The following is an 18,480-nucleotide window of genomic DNA, read 5'->3' as shown; positions in this document are numbered from 1 at the left end:
CTGACCCGTTTCTGTCTCTTCTCCCCACAGTGGAGGTGAAGCCGGTGTTGCCAGGAGCCATGCCCAGCTCAATGGGGGGCGGGGGCGGAGGCAGCCCCAGCCCCGTGGAGCTGCGGGGCGCTCTGGCAGGTCCCGTGGACCCTGCGCTGCGGGAGCAGCAGCTGCAGCAGGAGCTCCTGGCGCTCAAGCAGCAGCAGCAGCTGCAAAAGCAGCTCCTATTCGCTGAGTTTCAGAAACAGCATGACCACCTGACACGGCAGCATGAGGTCCAGCTGCAGAAGCACCTCAAGGTGAGCAAGGGGGGCGTGGGGGGGCCACCCAGACCTTTGACCCCCGCCCGGACCCGCTCACCCTGTCTCCCCGTCCTTCCCCCCCTCTTGCCTCTGCAGCAGCAGCAGATGTTGGCAGCCAAAAGGCAGCAGGAGCTGGAGCAGCAGCGGCAGCGGGAGCAGCAGCGGCAGGAGGAGCTGGAGAAGCAGCGGCTAGAGCAGCAGCTGCTCATTCTGCGGAACAAGGAGAAGAGCAAAGAGAGTAAGGCCTGGGGTCACCTGGGGCCAGCCAGGACTCCTCCCCAACCCCCCAGTCGGGCTGTGGCCGCAGGCACCCAGGTCAACTACTCCCCATTTTGCAGGTGCCATCGCCAGCACTGAGGTGAAGCTGAGGCTCCAGGAGTTCCTCCTGTCGAAGTCAAAGGAGCCCACGCCAGGCGGCCTCAACCATTCCCTCCCGCAGCATCCCAAATGCTGGTAACGAACGGCCCTTGGCGGGCGCGGGTCCCAGAGGTGCCCTGCCCAGGGGTTTCCTGCCCGTAGGCTGGACAGGGGCTCCCGGCCTGACACCATATGTGGGCCCTGCAGTCTCCCAGGAAATCCCACTCCTGGTTTCTCGCCTCCCTGCTCTCCTCCGGACCCATGTTTTAATCCCTCCATGTAGTGGGTATTTCATAAGTGTAGACTGCTGGGTGGCAGGTCTAGCTGGCTGCGAGATAACTTAGACTTGTCTCTGCCTCTGTCCCCACCCCGCCAGGGGAGCCCACCACGCTTCTTTGGACCAGAGTTCCCCTCCCCAGAGTGGCCCCCCTGGGACGCCTCCCTCCTACAAACTGCCTTTGCTTGGGCCCTACGACAGCCGTGACGACTTCCCCCTCCGCAAAACAGGTGAGTGTGTGCCCAGCCCTGGGAGGCGGAGGTGGGTGTGTGGAGGGGCCGGGCTGCGGTGTGCCCGCTTGTGTGCACGTGTCTAAGCCCTGGCTACCTTCTCCCTAGCCTCTGAACCCAACTTGAAGGTGCGTTCGAGGCTAAAGCAGAAGGTGGCCGAGCGGAGAAGCAGTCCCCTCCTGCGCCGCAAGGATGGGACTGTCATCAGCACCTTTAAAAAGAGAGCTGTTGAGATCACAGGCACCGGGCCTGGGGGTAAGGACTCCTCTGCTGCCCCTGTTCTGGGGGGGGGGGGGCAGAGGCTGCTGGAGGCGGGCCCGGCTGACAGCCGCCTCTCCCATAGTGTCCTCGGTGTGCAACAGCGCGCCCGGCTCCGGCCCCAGCTCTCCCAACAGCTCCCACAGCACCATCGCTGAGAACGGCTTTACTGGCTCAGTCCCCAACATCCCCACCGAGGTACAGGGCTGCCGGGGCACGGGGGAGGGCCAGGGCTGTTCCTTTTCCCTGGGAAGGAGGACTGCGGCTCCTTCCGGTCTTGTCTTGCTTGAGAGTGCCCGGCAGGGCCATCTGTTCCACACAGGCAGCCTGGGTGGCCTGTCGCCCTGGAGTGGGTGTGCCCCACGGGGCCCCTGAAAGGGCTGTGATGCATAGCCCATCCCCCCAGGCGGGGCTGGGAATGGAGAGCAGGGCACCTTTCTGAGCCCTCAGTCTCGGCCCCGGGGTGGCCCCCCTTTGCCTGTGCTCACACCTGTCTCTCCTGACTGCTCCCCAGATGCTCCCCCAGCACCGGGCCCTCCCTCTGGAGAGCTCCCCCAACCAGTTCAGCCTCTACACGTCTCCCTCTCTGCCCAACATCTCCCTAGGGCTGCAGGCCACGGTCACTGTCACCAACTCGCACCTCACTGTGAGTATGGGCACATGCCCTGTCTTCTCTCTGGTGTTGGGTCCTGTGGTCCTGGCCGTCCCCAGCTGGAGCTTTTGTCCCCCCGAGGCCCCGAGAGAGATCAGGTGGCCCACCCCAGAGCTGGAAGGTGGCCAGAGGGTCGTTGAGGGATGCGGGTCCAAGGTTGGGAGGACTGGGGGCAACGTGGGCCCCTCCCTCACCTGTCTCCCCTCTCTCTCCCAGGCCTCCCCCAAACTGTCGACACAGCAGGAGGCCGAGAGGCAGGCCCTCCAGTCCCTGCGGCAGGGCGGCGCACTGACTGGCAAGTTCATGAGCACATCCTCTATCCCTGGCTGCCTGCTGGGCGTGGCCCTGGAGGGCGACACGAGCCCCCACGGGCACGCCTCCTTGCTGCAGCACGTGCTGCTGCTGGAGCAGGCCCGGCAGCAGAGCACGCTCATCGCTGGTGAGTGGGCAGGCGCGGAGCAGGGGAGGGCGGCGAGCCCCCCGCCCCGCTGGGGCTCAAGGCAGGCCCGTCATGCAGTGAGCTCCCGCCTGCAGCGTGCCAGGCGCTGCTCCCCGCGGCATCTGCCGCTGGGACGGGGCTCACGTTCCGGGGCAGCGCTGTCCGAGCCACACGTATAATTTAAAGCTTTTTAGTAGCCACGTTGAAACGTGTAAAAAGGAACAGGTGAAATTAAATTTAATAACATATTTAATTCTGTCTCTAGAATATTACCATTTCAATGTATGATCAATATATAAAGAGTTATCAGTGAGGTATTCAACTTAGTGTCTCGCACTGTCGTAAAATGTGTGTTTCTCACTGAGGACATCTCAGTTTGGACAGGCCACAGTGCCAGGTCTCTGTAGCCACATGTGGCTGGCGGCTGTGGGATGGGACAGCACCACTGTGGACAGCCAGCCCTTAAGTAGCCGGTGGCATTGGGAGAGGTTCTGCTTGAAAGGCACATGATCCTGGCTCCTAGGCTCCCCAGCATAGTGGGGCCCGTGTCCATGATCAGGGAGGTCTGGTCGTAATTGGAGAGAACTGGTCCCTCTCCACTCACGTGGAGGGCCTAAGACTGTATGTGCAAATAGAAGTGAACTGAAGGGAGAGAATGGAGAATCCAGGAAGGCTTCCTGAAGGCGGTGGCTCTGAGTTGTGAGACTGTCTGCTAATGGGGTGGAGGAAGAAGGGGGCTGAAGTTTGGGGACAGGGTGCTCCAGGCCCCTCCATGGTTTTTCGTGGGTAGGTGGTAGTGTTTTAGGAGGGACAGAGTCTTGGGGTGGGATGCGGGGAGCTCGATAATGATGGCTGCTCCTCCCCTTTCTGCACCCCACAGTGCCGCTCCACGGGCAGTCCCCACTGGTGACGGGCGAACGAGTGGCTACCAGCATGCGGACGGTGGGCAAACTCCCGAGGCACCGGCCCCTGAGCCGCACTCAGTCCTCACCGCTGCCCCAGAGCCCCCAGGCCCTGCAGCAGCTGGTCATGCAGCAGCAGCACCAGCAGTTCCTGGAGAAGCAGAAGCAGCAGCAGCTGCAGCTGGGCAAGGTGTGCTGGGAGAAGCAGATAAATGTGCAGGGCTGTGCTGGGGGCAGGACCAGGCTGGCGGGAGGGGAGATGGGGCTGACCCCCCAGGCCGTTCCCCCCATGCCTGCGCATCTGCTCAGAGGAGCCACCTTGCCTTCTTCTAATTTACATAACTCTGTAGGGGCTGGGTAGCTGCAGGGGGAGGGGAGGGAAGGGTTGACTTTCCTGGGCCACAGGCTGCATGGCTGTGCCCCCCCCCCCCAGCTGATGCGCCCCCTCTGCTCTGCTCTCAGATCCTCACGAAGGCTGGGGAGCTGCCACGACAGCCCACCACCCACCCCGAGGAGATAGAGGAGGAGCTGACGGAGCAGCAGGAGGCCTTGCTGGCGGAGGGAGCCCTCGCCATACCCCGGGAAGGCTCCACGGAGAGCGAGAGCACGCAGGAAGACCTGGAGGAGGAGGAGGAAGGGGAGGAGGAAGAGGAGGAGGAGGAGGAAGAGGACTGCATCCAGGTCAAGAACGAGCAGGGCGAGAGTGGCGCGGAGGAGGGACCCGACTTGGAGGAGTCCAGTGCTGGTTACAAAAAGGTGCCCCCTCCCCCAGCCCTCGAGCCCTACCCCTCTGTCCTCGCCCCCCCCTTCCCGCCTTTGCCTCTCCCTCTCCCCAGCCTGCACTGCCTGCGTGTGCTGGGGCAGCTCTCTGAAGAGAGCAGAAGGGGAGCGGGAGAGAGACCAGGGGCTGTGAAAGGGCGGGCGCTGCTGCTGCTGCCGCCGGTCCCGGAGCTGTCTGTCAGCACCAGTCTGCCACCCCTCCCCGCGTCTGTGACTGCCCCCGCCTGTCTGCTCGCATGCGCGCACTGTGTGTGTGTGGCTGTGTCTGCGTTTCTGCCTGCGTAGGGTGGGTTGTGCGTTGGTCCCGGTGCGTGCATGTGTGCGTGTGTGCGCACACACCCCCCCGCCCCCCCGCTACTGTTACTACAGTCTGCCCTGAGCCTATGAGCCTAGCACGCACTCCATTCATTGCGGACACAGCTGAGCCCTCCGGGCCTGACTCATCCCATCCCCTCCCACACCCCCGTCCCTCTTACCTCAGTGCTACTCTGGCATGACTCAGAGTTGTCCCCCCATCCCTCCCCATCGCCTCAGGGGTGGAGACATCAAAGGCTGGAATGGCTTCTGTTCCCAGAGCAGGGAGGGGGGGAAGAGGAAGCCTGGAAGGGCTGGACACCTGCCCTCCCTCACCCAGGCCCCCTCGCACTCCCCCCCGCCCCCCTAGGTGTTCTCAGACGCCCAGCAGCTGCAGCCCCTGCAGGTGTACCAGGCGCCCCTCAGCCTGTCCACTGTGCCCCACCAGGCCCTGGGCCGAACCCAGTCCTCACCTGCTGCTCCTGGGGGCGTGAAGAGCCCCCCAGACCAACTCACCAAGCACCTCTTCACCACAGGTAAGCCCCGCCACTTCCGGCTGTCCCTCCACTGTGTGCCAGGGGCCTGTGCGTGGCATGGAGTCTGGTGGGAGTCGTGAAGAGACAGGGTCCCTGCCCTTAAGGGATGGCCAGGGCCCCCCAGAGCGCCCAGAAGGGAGGGAGAACAGGCCTTCGTCCTCTTCCTGTGCCCCACAGCCACCTGTCGTGGCGCGGGCGGCATCCTTCCCAGAGCCCTCGTCCAGCACTGCTGAGGGACCACCTGGTTTTGTACCACCCCCCCCGGGCCTCCAGTGGGTGGGGAAGCTCACTGTCTCAGTTGGGACCTGCCCTTCTAGCTTCCCCTTCCTCCCTGGGAGGTTAAGAGTGAGGGCTCTGTCCACTCCAGAAAGCTCGCGCATGTAAAGCTGCCCTGTGCTGGGCTCTGAGGGGGCCGCAGATGCCTGAGGATGGTTTCATCTCATGGGGGGCAGCGGGGGTGGGGGCGCAGCGCACCGTGGCTGCGGCAGGAGCGAGGAAAGGGGGATGTGCTGTGAGGGTACAGCGTGGGGGGCTCGGGGGGCGGAGATCAAGACCAGCGGGGGTGTCCCCGGCAGCCTGGTCGAGTCTTGAGGAGCCGGGGAGGTTGGGACAGGCAGCAACGTAGGAAGAAATTTCCGGAGAGAAGAGGGGCAGGTGGAGGGTGGCTGGGGCGGCCCTGAGGAGGTGCGGGGCCTGGGCGGGCTGGGAGAAGAGCTCGGGGAAGTCCTCGGGGGGTTGCGGCTGTGGCGCAGCCCAGAGCAGAGCTGGCTGACGGGCGTGTCTCCGGCTCAGGCGTGGTCTACGACACGTTCATGTTGAAGCACCAGTGCATGTGTGGGAACACGCACGTGCACCCCGAGCATGCCGGCCGGATCCAGAGCATCTGGTCGCGGCTGCAGGAAACTGGCCTGCTCAGCAAGTGTGAGGTAAGGGAGCCCCTCCTTCCTCCAGCCCCCGCCCGACTCAGACCCCGCTGAGGCCTCTGTGTCTCCCTGTTGGTGAGGCCTCTCCCTGTGTCTCTGGTCAACCCTTGACCTCAGGGCCCGTCTCCCCAGCCACCTCCGAGGTCTGTCCTTTGGAGCCCGTGTCCACCACAGTCCCCAGTGGAATGGGGGAGGGGTCCTGCCCTGGGGTCCCCGGGCGGCCAGGGCATGCTTTCTCCAAAACCTTTGGCTCTCCTGAGGCCGGAAGTGGTTCTGCGTGCCATGGCTGGGGTGCCGAGAGAGGGTCTTTGTGTCAGGGAGAGCTGGCCCTCCAAGGTCGCCCTTCTCCTGATCTCCCCTGCCAGCGGATCCGGGGGCGCAAAGCCACGCTGGACGAGATTCAGACGGTGCACTCCGAGTACCACACCCTGCTCTACGGGACCAGCCCCCTCAACCGACAGAAGCTGGACAGCAAGAAGCTGCTCGGTGAGTCGGCAGGCTGGCGGGCGGGGTGCGGGCCGGTCCCCGTCCGCTGCCGGGGTGGGATCGGAGGCCGTCAAGAGGACTGCCTAGCCAGGCGGGGAGAGGGGTCCCGATGAGCACAGGTCGTCCCCTGGCAGAGTTGGCATGGTCCCACGTTACGCACCTCCAGGGGGCGCCCTCCACATAGACTGTGATACGATCAGAGCGTACTGCTGGGGTGCATTGCAGGATGGAAGGGGACGAGTCAGGCTTGGTGTTTGGGTGTGTTCTGCTCTTCTCCCCAACCAGTCCTGACCCTTCCTCCCTGCCGTCTGCCCAGAACAAGGGACAGACATCTCCCAACTTCCGTGGGCTGCAGAAGCCTGTCCTGCGCTTGGGCTTGTCGTCTTTTTCTGTGACTGAGCTCACTGCCCTCTGCAGATCCAACCTGCAGCCCCGGTAGTGGAGCCAGCTTCCAGAACTGCTGTTTCTCTTCCCCGCAGGCCCCATCAGCCAGAAGATGTACGCCGTGCTGCCTTGTGGGGGCATCGGGGTGAGCAGGGTGCCTGCCTGTGGGGGTGGGTGGATGGCTGGCTCTCCCAGTGCTGGCTCCTGGTCTCCTGCCCCAGCACAGCCGCTGGCTGGCTGGCTGGCTGTCCAGGTGCCTGCCCCCATGCTTGCCCTTCCCCCGCAGGGGGCACTCTGAAGCCTGCTCTCCTGCCCCTGCAGGTGGACAGTGACACTGTATGGAATGAGATGCACTCCTCCAGTGCCGTGCGCATGGCGGTGGGCTGCCTGGTGGAGCTGGCTTTCAAAGTGGCGGCTGGAGAGCTCAAGGTGAGCCTGTGCAAGGGGCCTCGGCACCGCTTGGGCTGGTCCTGCACCCCGAGGAGGGGAGGGCGGGGCAGCCTTAGCTTTCCCCTCAGTAAGGCACAGGCCTTTGCCACCTCAGTTCTCAGGTGCCAGAGTCAGGAGGAGGTGACAGTTCCGGGCAGCTGGGGGACGAGGGGTAAAGAGGGACTGACGAAGTTCCATAATGCTTGGGGCTCTCGTGGGTGTCTCAGGGCCAGGGACGGGTCGGCCTGTGTGTCCATGGGGCCCACGGCTGGCATTGCTGTAGGCGTGTGTGTGATACGTGCTTCTGATCTGTGTTCTCTTTCCCGCCTGGCTCCTGCTTCTCTCTTTTGGCGTCCACCCTTCTGTGACCACCTCGCCTGCCTGTCTTACGTCTCTGTACCTCTGTCTGTGCCTCTTCAGAATGGGTTTGCCATCATCCGGCCCCCAGGACACCACGCTGAGGAATCCACAGCCATGTGAGTGCCACCCGGCCCTGCACAGGACCGCCACCCTCCCCCCTCCTCCCCCCTCCTCCCGCTCGGCCAGGTGCTGCGTGTGTCTTGCTCACTGAGCAAACCGCCGCCGAGGCTCACCTCCCTGCCCTTTTCTCTTCCCTCCCTCCAGGGGATTCTGCTTCTTCAACTCCGTAGCCATCACAACCAAACTCTTGCAGCAGAAGCTGAATGTGGGCAAGGTTCTCATCGTGGACTGGGTAAGCGGGGGCTGCTGGGGCCAGGGTCAGCCTTCGGGAAGCCCCCACCCAGCCTTGCACCCTCTTCTTCAGGTGCCCTCATGGGGGCCGGGCCTGATCGCTTACCTTACACCCTCCTCCTGGAGCGTTAGCCCCGCCCTCCGCTTCCACGGCTGGCGGGGGCGGGGACCCTCCTCACTAGGAGGCCCAAAAGTGGTTTTAGCCCCCAGTCCACCTTGGCGCCCACCTTGCCGCCTCAAGACGCTGAGGGGGCTTCCTCCCTTGAACGGTCGAGGCCAGTACCACCGTTGCTAGAGCCATGTTCCGCTGGGGGCCGAGTGCGTGTCCGGACGTGCACTGCTGCTCACAGCCACCTTGCGTAGGAAGAATCAGGACGTCCGTTTCTGTAAACGGAGACACTGAGGGGTTGGGTGACTTTCCAGACGGAGGTCGCTCAGCTCGGGCTGTTCGCACTGGGCTTCCGATCAGGCCTCTTGGCCCTGACACGTCTGCTCTTGCTCCTGCTCTCGCTCCTGCGTGGCGCTTCCCAGGCCTGCCTCTCCTGGCAGAGGGGGCAGGACCCACTCCTCCGCCCCTCCCCGGGAGCCGGGGGCGTGGCCAGGAGCAGTCCTCATCCTCCTCGAGGATGAAATCTCTTTGAAGCCCAACTTTGGCTTAAAAACTCGCGTTGATGTTCGGATTTTCCTTCCGAACATACCTGTTTTCGGTTCCTTCACTGGCCTGAACGCTGCCCTCCCTCCTGTCGTGGGACGGGCTCTGGGGCGGGTTGCCAGCTTCGTGCCACGGCTCTGTCTTCCTTGCGCAGACCCTGGTTAGAGAAGCGTGGGGTGGTGCTGTTGTGGGCAGAACACATGCCCCGCAGCTAGTGGTGCGCTGCACCCCCAGAGCCCACGGTGGGGCGGCGGTGGGGGTGGGAGACAAGTGGAGTTTTGGCCTTTGGGCCAGAGCCTGTGCCGTTTCCCGATGCTAAACGATGCTGTCACTTGCCGCGCCAGGACATCCACCACGGCAATGGCACCCAGCAGGCGTTCTACAACGACCCCTCCGTGCTCTACATCTCCCTGCACCGCTACGACAACGGGAACTTCTTTCCAGGCTCGGGGGCTCCCGAAGAGGTACCGCTGCTAGGCTGCAGTATGGGGCCCCGCGGGGAGGTGGCAGAGACGTGGCAGGAGGTTCTGCAGGCCCTTCGTGGTGCTGGGACCCGGGGAGTCTGGGCTCCTGGTGGGAGGAGCGTGCCGGCAGCTGCCCCTCCACGCAGAGCAGAGGTCAGTGGAGTGAGGGCTGGAGGCAGGGCTGAGAGCAGGGCGACGTCTGGGATCCCCCCGGGCAGTGAGAGTAACCCCTCCCCTACCATGCTGCCAGGTTGGCGGAGGGCCGGGCGTGGGGTACAATGTGAACGTGGCGTGGACGGGAGGTGTGGACCCCCCCATCGGAGACGTGGAATACCTAACAGCCTTCAGGTGGGGACCGAGAGGGGCCGGGGAGGGGGGAGCCCCTGCCTCGGGGAGGGTAGAGCCGTTCAGTTTGGTGTAGGTGGAGGGGGTTGTCTCGGGGGGGGACACAGTGGGGCTCGGCCTGGCTCAGCCTCCTGCCAGGGTCAGCTTGGGCCCCTCCCTTTGCAGGACAGTGGTGATGCCCATTGCCCACGAGTTCTCACCTGACATGGTCCTAGTCTCCGCCGGGTTTGATGCTGTTGAGGGACACCTGTCTCCGCTGGGTGGCTACTCTGTCACCGCCAGATGTGAGCCTGCTGAGGGATTAAGGGAGGCTGTGGGACAGGAAGGACGGGGTTGAGTGGGGGCGTGAAGCGGTCGCAGACGGACCCCGCACAGGTAGAAGCACAGCTGGGGCAGGCCCTAGACTTGGAATCACCCCGGCAGTGCCCCCCCCCCCACCCCGCTCCCTCTGCCAACCTTGGCCTTGAGGGGCTAGTGAGGAAAGGGTGCTGGGGGTAGCGGAGGCTGTGTCTCCTCCCGGAGTGTCACGGATGGAGCTTGTGGTGCCTCCTGTTTTAGTGGTATGCCTTATAAAACACGTAATTGCTTTTTTTTTTTTTTTTAGCTAGATTTTTTTTTTTTAGCTAGTCTGTTAATGTTCTGTCTTTGATGGAGCATTTAGTTCATTGACCTTAAACTTATTATGAATATATATACACATTTGAGTTTAAATTTATCACCTTATTTTGTGCTGTTTGTCCCACTTCTTGATTCTAATTTTTTCCTTTTTTATCTTCTCTAATTGATTTTCTTTTAACCATTTAACCTCCCCTTACTCATCCCTAAAGGTTTTGGCCACCTGACCAGGCAGCTGATGACTTTGGCGGGGGGCCGGGTGGTGCTGGCCCTGGAGGGAGGCCACGACTTGACCGCCATCTGTGATGCCTCTGAGGCCTGTGTCTCAGCCCTGCTCAGCGTGGAGGTGAGGGGTGCAGGGAGAGGTGGGGGGGGGGCGGGGGGGACCAGTAGACCAGAGGCTGTGGGGGAGGGCCCCTTCCTTGGTCCGGCAGCACCGAGGGTCCCTGGGAAGGTCGTCCTGAGTCCTGAGGGTAGCTGGGGGGCAGGGAGGGCTCTCTCAGTTGGGTTCCTCCTGTCTCGAGGTGTCCGAGGCTGAACGAGGTGGGCAGAGCGGCAGGCACCACCCGTTCCCCACCCGAAGCCCCTTCTCCTCTTTCCCTCGCCAGCTCCAGCCCTTGGACGAGACAGTCTTACAGCAGAAGCCCAACGTCAACGCAGTGGCCACGCTAGAGAAAGTCATCGAGATCCAGAGTGTGTGGGGACAGGTGGAGGGGCTCAGACCTTGCCGAGGGGGCGGGCACCTACACACAGGGGTTCCTGTCCTCTCTGACCCCCTGCGCCTGTCGCACCCGCAGGCAAACACTGGAGTTGCGTGCAGAGGTTTGCCGCCGGCCTGGGTCGTTCCCTGCGGGAGGCCCAGGCGGGTGAGGCGGAGGAGGCTGAGACTGTGAGCGCCATGGCCTTGCTGTCGGTGGGGGCCGAGCAGGCCCAGGCTGCTGCAGCCAGGGAGCACAGCCCCAGGTGAGGTTCCCGCCCCCCACCGCCTCGCTGCCCTCGTCCGAGCTGGGGAACCCACTCAACGCCCGTCCCTGTGCTTGTCCCCACAGGCCAGCAGAGGAGCCTATGGAGCAGGAGCCTGCCCTGTGATACCCTGGCCCCCATCCCTCTGGGCTTCATCATTGTGATTTTGTTTATTTTTTCTATTAAAAACAAAAAGTCACACATTCAACGACGTGTGCCGTGTGGGTCTCTCAGCCTCACCCCTCCTGCTCCTCGAAGCTGCCTCAGGCCCCCTCCCCCGAGGCCCACGCCTCAGCTCTGGAAGTTGGCTCCCTCTGTACGGGGTGGGGGTGCCCTTCGCAGCCCCTCCCCCACATTGTATCTCACACTCAGTTTCCTGAATTCCATCCTTTTCCCCTTTGGAGCCTGGGCCAGCTCAAGGTGGGCCCGGGGGCCCAGAGAGTACCTCCCGGTTCTGGAGTTGGCCCAAGTGAGGAGGGAACAGGAATTTCGGTGCCTTGGATTCAGCCGACTTGGGGGGAATTGCCTTAATTTTGCCCTCCTTCCCTCTCTAGCCTGGGGAGGTTCTGGAGGGTCCCTCTGCGGTCTAGGATCTAGAGTGGAGGGGAGGTGGGCTCCTGCCTGATGATTCCCCATCATTTTTTTCCCTCTGTCGTCTTCACCATCTCTGCACAGACTTCTTGCTCCTCCTCCCTCCCGGCCTCAGCCCCAGAGGGAAGGCCTGTGCCCCAGGATATGGGCCTGAGCTCTGTGGGCATGGCTGTCTCGCTGTACACCCCTCAGGGCCTATTTCCCCTCCCGGGGGCTGCAGACGGTGGGGCTGGACTTCTGGATTCAGAGAGGCCTGGGGGAGCCACAGACGAAGGCCCGCTTTCTGCCTTAGTCTGTTGGCCTCCCTGCCCCTCTGCGGGCACAGACTGGGGAGGTGCGGGAGCAGGGAAGTGGTCCCTGCAAGGGGGTGCCTCAGGCTGGTGAGAGCGCCCCTGCTGTTGGGGACCAGGTTTCCCCAGTCACCCAGCACGCTGCAAGGAGGGTCAGTGGCTCGCCCCTTCCCTCCTGGGACCTTTTGCTTTGAAGCCTAGGGCTGGAGAGACTGGGGGCTGTGGAAGGGGCAGGGCCAGAACCCAGAAACCCAGGAGTCTGCTTTCAGCTGGAGCTTCCCTTCCTGGACTTCCTTAGCCAGCCACCAGCCCGAGGGAGCTGAGAGCAGGAGGGGGTTCCATCCTTGCTCTTCCCCAGGAGCCTAGCCTAGCCCTGTTTCTGGGGCTGGGGGCCCGCAGGCTTCTAGGGAGTGCCGTCCAGCCTATAGGAAACCAAAGATGGGACGCAATTCCTAGGGGGCTGAGTCTTCCTCCCTCCTCCTTCCAACACCACACACACTTTTTTGCCCCATCCCTAGGGCCCCGCCAATCTGTTTACATATTTATTACCCTAACGGGGGCCTGAGCAGGGTTGAGGGAGCCAGGGGAGGGGCAAGAGTCCCGCCATCGTCGGTTCCTCGTGTGCTTGTGTCCTATGTGTTGTTAGTGCGTGCTAGCCCCCCCCCGCCCGGGGGCCGGGCTGGGGCTCGGTGTGTCGGGCCTCCTGTGCTGAGCTCCGGCTCCGGACCCCTTACCCTCCATCTTCCCGTGGCCAGTCTGGTTCCCATGTAAACCCACTCCTTGCTTTGTCCCCCTGGATATGGTTTTCAGTTAAGCATTTTGTAACCCATTCCATTGTGTGTCCTTGCATAAATAAATGTGTTTCTGGCAGTGCCTCCTGGGGCCAGTGTTTCTGTTCTCTGGGCTCCCAAATGGAGTAGAGATTCTTATTTACCCTCTTGGCCAAAAAACAAACAAAAAAAAAAAAACCAAATACAACCCCCACAAAACTCCTCTCTGGCCCCTGAACTAACCAACTAAGGAAACAGGACTCGGGGGTGGGAGGGCATGAGTATCCGTCCAGCAGGTTAAAGACAAGGTTTCACTGCACGTAGCCACAGCACCATAGGGGCGGGGCCGGTCCTATGGCCCAGGCGTCATGGTACCCAGGGCTGAAGGTCTTGAGCCTGTAGCCCTCCCCTTTGCTTTGACACTGCCTCTGCGGAAACAAGGCCGCAGGGATGGAGAACAGGCAGCCAACCAGGATTCTACCTGCACACACACAGGCAGGATTGATTCTACCTGCACACCCAAGTTCACTGGAGATGCACGCACAGGCAAGAAGGTCCAGAAGTGTTCAAGGGCTTTATTGGGGCCACTCAGCCCCTCACAGTGTTGTAGGAACCCACTGGGCTGGCTGCTGTCTTTGCTTTTGGGGACTTGGAAGGGAAGGGAGGACCAACCTTTCTGGCACAGGGAAGGCCCTTCTTTGGGGCCAAGCCAGGTGGTGGGAAAAGTGGGAAGTTCAAGATAAGCAGGGCCTTTCGGGGGTCTGGGAGGGGTTGGGGCTGCCTCCCGGAGTGGTGGCTTTGGAGGAGGCACCCGAAGTCAGGAAGAGCGGACAGGTGGGGCTTCTTGGGCGCTGAACGTGAGCACCACCCAGGGCACGAGGGCCAGGACCAGGCACGGCCAGAAGGTGTATTTGAGGAAATGGAAGATGTAGAAGAGGCTGATCTGATGCGGGTGGCCCAGCCAATCCAGGGGACCCAGCAGGCCCACGGCCAGCACGAGGCAGGCTATCTTCTGGCCCTTCCCCATGTATGCTCGCCGGACTTGGGCGTAGCAGGGAGAGTGCAGGGCGATGCCCAGACCCAGGGCGGCCCCTGAGTCCCGGCTCAGGGAGGCGAAGGGCCGGCTGTCCATGTGCACCCACTCTGGTCGCTCACACCACTTGGAAGCTAGGTTGATGGACCTGTGGGGAGAAGAGTCTTTGCCAGGAGACGTCTCGCCTCCTTCGGGGTCTACCCCTGTGTTCTGCTGAGACCCCAGGACAGTCTGTGTTTGTGAACACATAGTGTGTCCTTTTTTTAGCTGCAATGAACCAGAGACACCCCCCCCCCCACCCTAGGCTAGGTAAAGCGAGGCAGGAGAGGCCCCGCCTGCCCAAACTTCAAGGCAGGACCTACCACGAAAGATCCAGGCCCAGTGTAAAGAGGGTCCAGTAGATGAGGCTGGCACCCAGCAAGAGGGCCAGTGAGGTTAGCCCGTAGAAGCTTAGCTCCCGTTCCATGGGCACCCGGGGGGCCATCAGCCAGCCCAGGACAGCACCTGGGGGAGTGGGATGACAGCAGCTTCAAGGAGTTTGGGGACATGACCCCCTCAGAGCGACAATGCAACTTGGCAGAACACAGACGTAAGGGAAGCCTTGGGGTTGCGTGCACTGTGGGAAAATCCTAGACTGGTTCACTGCCAATAGCACCCTCTGGGCCCATCCTGTTGTCCTAGTTGCTCACCAGTTATCAGGCCAGCCAACACCTGGTGAGGGAAATGTGCTAAGAGGAAGATCCGGGACAGACCAACAGCCAGTAGGAAGGTGCAGTAGGTCAGGCTTGGTATCATCCTCACCCAGCGGCTACAAAGAACAGAGGCAAATGGCCCAGGGGATGTCCAGACACAGCTCGGCTTCCCACAGCACAAGTGCCCACGGTCCCCAGAATTCCAGCTCCCAAGCTGCCCTGTTGCTGGGTCTTATTCGGGTCCAGGGTACCATTCACTGCCCCTGCACCCCCCCGTACGTGGGGGCCACTTGGCCCAGGTGTACCTGTGGGCTCGAGTAGCCACCTGGGAAGAGATGGCTGTCATTATAGGCCAGAGGGCTGCTCCTGTGATCATGCAGTGTCCAGAAGGGCTGCCTGTAGGGGACAGAGAAGCTTCTGGTGAGAGGATGGCGGCAGGACCCAGATGCCCCAGGTGGCAGCTCAACACAGCCACCCGCCCCTGGCTGGAAGGGAGCCTTCCCACGGCACTGGGTTGTAGCTCCCTCTCCCTGAGGCCACTGCTCTCAGGCTTCTCCTTTGACCTGTGTCTCCCGGCTCCACTCTCAACCGGCTGGGCCGCTGGCACACTGGTGTGTACGGACGCTCTCCTCCCAGAATTCAACTCATTCTTCCTGGGGTTGCTTTGTCCTCCGTTTTTGGGAACTGTGAGGCTGGGCCACCCTGGCTGAAAAGTACTCTGAAACACTCACCCAAATCCTAACTGTACTGGGAAGGGGAGGTTTGAGGCTTCTCACCTGGACCAGTTTCACAAGAAGAGGGGAACTGGTGAACCTGGGCTGGGGCCTGGCTGTAGTACCCAGACTCATGGACCCACCAGAAAGGCCTGTCCCCAAAGAGAAACCTAGAAGAGAACAGAAGCAAGACGATATTATGCGCACACAGGGCCAAGGGTACAGGAGAGGGGCAGAAGAACACCGGGCGTGCCCTGGAGGGCCTGCAAGGCGGAGCCGGAAGGGCAGTCCCATTCTGTGCCGTCGCACTGCCGTGGATGCTTACCCTGGAATAGGAGAAAGCACACGTGCCTTTTAGAAAGCGATAAAGAGGTAAGAGATCGTGGCTGGTGTTGGGGTGTGAGTGTGTGCACGCACGCTCTGAGATGCTCACAAGTCCTCCTCTTGCCCTTCCCACTGCAGGACCAGCTCTGCCCCTCTAAACCACAGAGAGCCCGGGGACCTCTCCCCGGGCCCCTCCCAGAGCCCCCTGCTTCTCCCTCTCTCCATGTCCCGAATTCCCAGCCTGAATGATCTACACCTGAATTACTACTTAGGTAAGCTATTTACATCTGAAAACGGGAGTGGGGAATGGACTGAAGAGGACAAAAAAATTCAAAATCTCCTGGCCTAGGAGGTGCGTGGCTGGACCCTGGGAGATCACAATGAAGAGGCTGCTCTGGCCAGGAGGAGAAGAGGTGGGAGAGCGGAAGAGGGGCTGGCAGGAAATCAAGTGCCAGGGAGGAAATACGGAAGGAACGGCTTCTCTCTACCAAAAACTGAGCCCCGGTCTCACCCCAACCAGGTGCTCCATACAGACTTTGCCAATGAATGGGGGTTTTGTCAAGTGGGGGGCATTAAGAGTGTCTACCTAAGGCACTGACTCTTAGGGGAACAGAGAAGCTCCCTAGAGAAGGAAGCTTATGCAGACTTGGAGGAAGAACACAAAGGAAAGGACAATTGGAAACAAATTCTTAGACAACTGTTTTTCTGTTTACAGTAGGGGTGCAAGTCTTGCAGAGAAGAGTAGCAGGGAAGGTTAACTCTGCAAGTCATTCCAGCCCATGTGTCTGTCTCCTGTGAGCCTCCCTTCCCTCCGCCAGGCTGGGGATCTGGCAACAGGGGCTGAGGTGCACCCACGGTGGCAGAGAGATAAGCCCCAGGGGCCCCACTTGCTTGCTTGGCATTGCTGGCTTCTAAGTCTGTGTGAAGACCCTACTAGTGAATGAAGTGGAAAAGAGGAAGTATTCTCCGGGGAAGGCAATGCCTGAACCCCAGGCTTTTCAGACTTTACTCGCGAATACCCGGGGTTCTGGTTAAAATGCAGATTCTGATACAGTAGTTCTGGCCCTGGGCCTGAGATGCTACATTTCTAGCAAGTTTTCAAGTGCTCCCTATGCTGATGGTCATGTTCTGGGGCGCACACTGGAACTTGTAAGCCTTCTCTGACTTTAGCAGATAGCATGAAGCCTGGCATAAAGCATGCTTCTTAAAAACAGTGTCGAATGAGTGAACAGATGCATGAAAACAGCTGAGAAGCAGGACTACAGGCTACTTAAGTCACCACAGGTACTTGTGAAAATTTAGATCCCCAGCCCCTCTGCTGGAGTTTGTAAATCAATGTTTTAGGTGGGATGTGGAGTTTGCATTTTAAACATACCCCTTAAGTGATTTCTGATAAGGGCCTTTTGACAAACACGGGTCTAATGACTAGGTAGGGAGTCTGACGTTTGAATCTAAAATGGGAAGTCTTAAGGCCATGGGGTTCACTGCTGGGGGGTGGGGGTGGGGGTGGAAGGTGAGGGACATCCAGGCCCTTGAGGCACCTGCTGGAAGATGGGGGCTTGTACAGAACTCAGGGCCCTTGAGGGTGGGGGAGCAGGATGCAGGAGGGCTTTGCTATCTCACCACTTGAAGACGAGGTTGAGCCATTCCGTGACGAGGGTGATCCAGAGCACTGCGATGCCCACGCGGCGAGAGGCATAGTAGGCCGCGGGGAAGTAGAACAGAAAGAGGCTCTTGGGATCGCCCAGAAAGGTGACCCAGAGCCACACTTTCTCCAGCCAGGGCAGCTGGTTCTGTAGCGCCTCTGCCATTGCGATGCCCGCGCCCAGCGTGGTCTCCATGGCGACCCAGGGGTTTGCTCTAGGATAGAAGCCGAGGAGTCCGGGCGACAAGGATGTTACTACTCACTGCCCACCGAAGCCCACCTAGGCGAGACCCAGGCCCCACCTTTCCCACCAGCAACCAGCTCAAGCCCCGCCCCCTTCGCTTCGCCCCGCCCCCGGCTGTCTCGGGCTCCCGCGAGCCTGGTCCTTACCGTACCGTTTCCTCCGTTCCCTTCTTCGGCTTCCCCTCTACTGGGCAGCGCAGGGGACAAATCTTTGCGAAGGCGTTTCCGCAAATCTCCACGTGGCCGCTGTTGCTGGCACGTGGGCTTCGGGCGTAGAAGTGGTTGCTGCCGCTGTTCTGGGTGAGGAGGTGGAGTAACCTCAGCGTCTGCAGCACGCTCAGCGTCCCTGCTTTGCTACAGCGAAGATGGATGTGTAATTTCCAGGGCCGGGATCCCTTGCAGATCAGACCCCCCCTCTTCAGGACTGCTACCCTCCAAATATATCCTGAGATCTCTTGGAGAGGGGGCTATAGACACTTCCTCCACCGGGGAGCCAGGCATTCCGCATTGTTGAAGTGGGACTCTAAATTTACACACACCACTGAACAGCCCGTGCCTTCCTCCTCAAGCCCAAAACTCTCCCACCCGAATTCATCCACTACTGATTTGGAGGCTCAGAGACAAGCCTTTTGACTGTGAGGAGTCTTTCCTAAAGCCTTGCAAATTCTTACACACAGGACGGCCTAAGTCATACTACCAGTTCTAGGCTTGCCCCGTCCCCTTCCTTGCATCCTCTTGTCTTCCCAAACCCTGGGGAGCAGATAAACCAGGAGATAATAGGTGTGTTGGAAGAAAAAAGGCACACACCCCAACAAAATTTGGAATAATCTTACGGAGGAACACACCCAGAAAACAGAAACCTCAGCTATTCTGGGCCAGGCCCTGCACAGAGGCAGAGGGGCGTGCGGCAGGAGACTGCTGAAGTGACTACTCAGTTCCTTCCCTCTAGCAACTTTGTTCTTGGAGAGTTTTCTGATGGATGGATGAAAATGAAAATGTAAATCTGGATACTTCTCGGGAAGAGATGAACTTCATGAATCCAAAAGTTGTGGGAAAGGCAAGCTGGATGTAAATCTCATTTCATGCACTTGATAATTGTTTTTCAATTGCCCAGTGGAGAAGGCCTAAATTTTCTTTCTTTCTTTTTTTCTTCAAGATTTTATTTATTTATTTTTAGAGAGAGAGGAAG

General features: G+C 60.7%; 2 protein-coding genes across 9 annotated transcripts in view; one reads left to right on the top strand and one right to left on the bottom strand.

Moving 5' to 3' along the window:
• Positions 1 to 11,198, top strand: part of HDAC5 (histone deacetylase 5) — a 34,890-nt gene extending 23,692 nt beyond the window's left edge. For 4 of the 6 annotated variants that reach the window (XM_045836389.1, XM_045836388.1, XM_045836387.1 and 1 more), the window contains 24 exons: positions 31 to 290; positions 390 to 531; positions 632 to 746; positions 1,027 to 1,157; positions 1,266 to 1,412; positions 1,501 to 1,613; positions 1,930 to 2,061; positions 2,284 to 2,506; positions 3,387 to 3,598; positions 3,871 to 4,164; positions 4,853 to 5,018; positions 5,811 to 5,944; positions 6,307 to 6,427; positions 6,907 to 6,956; positions 7,133 to 7,240; positions 7,661 to 7,716; positions 7,865 to 7,952; positions 8,948 to 9,067; positions 9,318 to 9,415; positions 9,578 to 9,696; positions 10,240 to 10,373; positions 10,636 to 10,720; positions 10,825 to 10,990; positions 11,077 to 11,198. In XM_045836389.1, the coding sequence (XP_045692345.1) occupies positions 31 to 290; positions 390 to 531; positions 632 to 746; positions 1,027 to 1,157; positions 1,266 to 1,412; positions 1,501 to 1,613; positions 1,930 to 2,061; positions 2,284 to 2,506; positions 3,387 to 3,598; positions 3,871 to 4,164; positions 4,853 to 5,018; positions 5,811 to 5,944; positions 6,307 to 6,427; positions 6,907 to 6,956; positions 7,133 to 7,240; positions 7,661 to 7,716; positions 7,865 to 7,952; positions 8,948 to 9,067; positions 9,318 to 9,415; positions 9,578 to 9,696; positions 10,240 to 10,373; positions 10,636 to 10,720; positions 10,825 to 10,990; positions 11,077 to 11,116 (3,254 nt within the window). In that variant the 3' untranslated portion in view covers positions 11,117 to 11,198. Of the gene's footprint in view, positions 1 to 30; positions 532 to 631; positions 747 to 1,026; positions 1,158 to 1,265; positions 1,413 to 1,500; positions 1,614 to 1,929; positions 2,062 to 2,283; positions 2,507 to 3,386; positions 3,599 to 3,870; positions 4,165 to 4,852; positions 5,019 to 5,810; positions 5,945 to 6,306; positions 6,428 to 6,906; positions 6,957 to 7,132; positions 7,241 to 7,660; positions 7,717 to 7,864; positions 7,953 to 8,947; positions 9,068 to 9,317; positions 9,416 to 9,577; positions 9,697 to 10,239; positions 10,374 to 10,635; positions 10,721 to 10,824; positions 10,991 to 11,076 lie in introns of all 6 variants that reach the window. The other 2 variants (XM_045836386.1, XM_045836385.1) reach the window with 1 other exon arrangement.
• A 1,998-nt stretch (positions 11,199 to 13,196) lies between these two features.
• G6PC3 (glucose-6-phosphatase catalytic subunit 3) lies at positions 13,197 to 17,484 on the bottom strand. Of its 3 annotated transcripts, none has more exons than XM_045836915.1 (7): positions 17,444 to 17,484; positions 17,027 to 17,263; positions 15,143 to 15,249; positions 14,672 to 14,762; positions 14,364 to 14,482; positions 14,037 to 14,178; positions 13,197 to 13,822 (listed from the first exon to the last, which is right to left on the bottom strand). In XM_045836915.1, the coding sequence occupies exons 2-7, from the start codon at positions 17,242 to 17,244 to the stop codon at positions 13,459 to 13,461; spliced, it is 1,041 nt and encodes a 346-aa protein (XP_045692871.1). In that variant the 5' UTR covers positions 17,245 to 17,263; positions 17,444 to 17,484; the 3' UTR covers positions 13,197 to 13,458. The 3 variants fall into 3 exon arrangements, with proteins under 3 accessions (XP_045692871.1, XP_045692872.1, XP_045692873.1); XM_045836916.1 differs by having other exon boundaries at positions 17,439 to 17,468; XM_045836917.1 differs by lacking the exons at positions 14,364 to 14,482; positions 17,444 to 17,484 and having other exon boundaries at positions 13,650 to 13,822; positions 17,027 to 17,390.
• Positions 17,485 to 18,480: the final 996 nt, after the last annotated feature.

This window comes from Phyllostomus hastatus, unplaced genomic scaffold, assembly GCF_019186645.2.
Source record: "Phyllostomus hastatus isolate PE091 unplaced genomic scaffold, TTU_PhHast_1.1 phas_contig_210, whole genome shotgun sequence".
NCBI classification, from domain to species: Eukaryota; Metazoa; Chordata; class Mammalia; order Chiroptera; family Phyllostomidae; genus Phyllostomus; species Phyllostomus hastatus.
The sequence above is the reverse complement of the archived record's forward strand: the minus strand, read 5'-3'. Positions and strand labels throughout refer to the sequence as shown.

Excerpts from the sequence above, each read along its gene's own strand:
- G6PC3 (XM_045836915.1), bottom strand. The coding sequence starts at position 17,244 with ATGGAGACCACGCTGGGCGCGGGCATCGCAATGGCAGAGGCGCTACAG. Across the intron at positions 14,763-15,142 it reads TTCTTGTGAAACTGGTCCAG|GCAGCCCTTCTGGACACTGC; the intron begins GTGAGAAGCCTC and ends TGTCCCCTACAG. Across the intron at positions 13,823-14,036 it reads CTGGGCCTGGATCTTTCGTG|GTCCATCAACCTAGCTTCCA; the intron begins GTAGGTCCTGCC and ends TTCTCCCCACAG.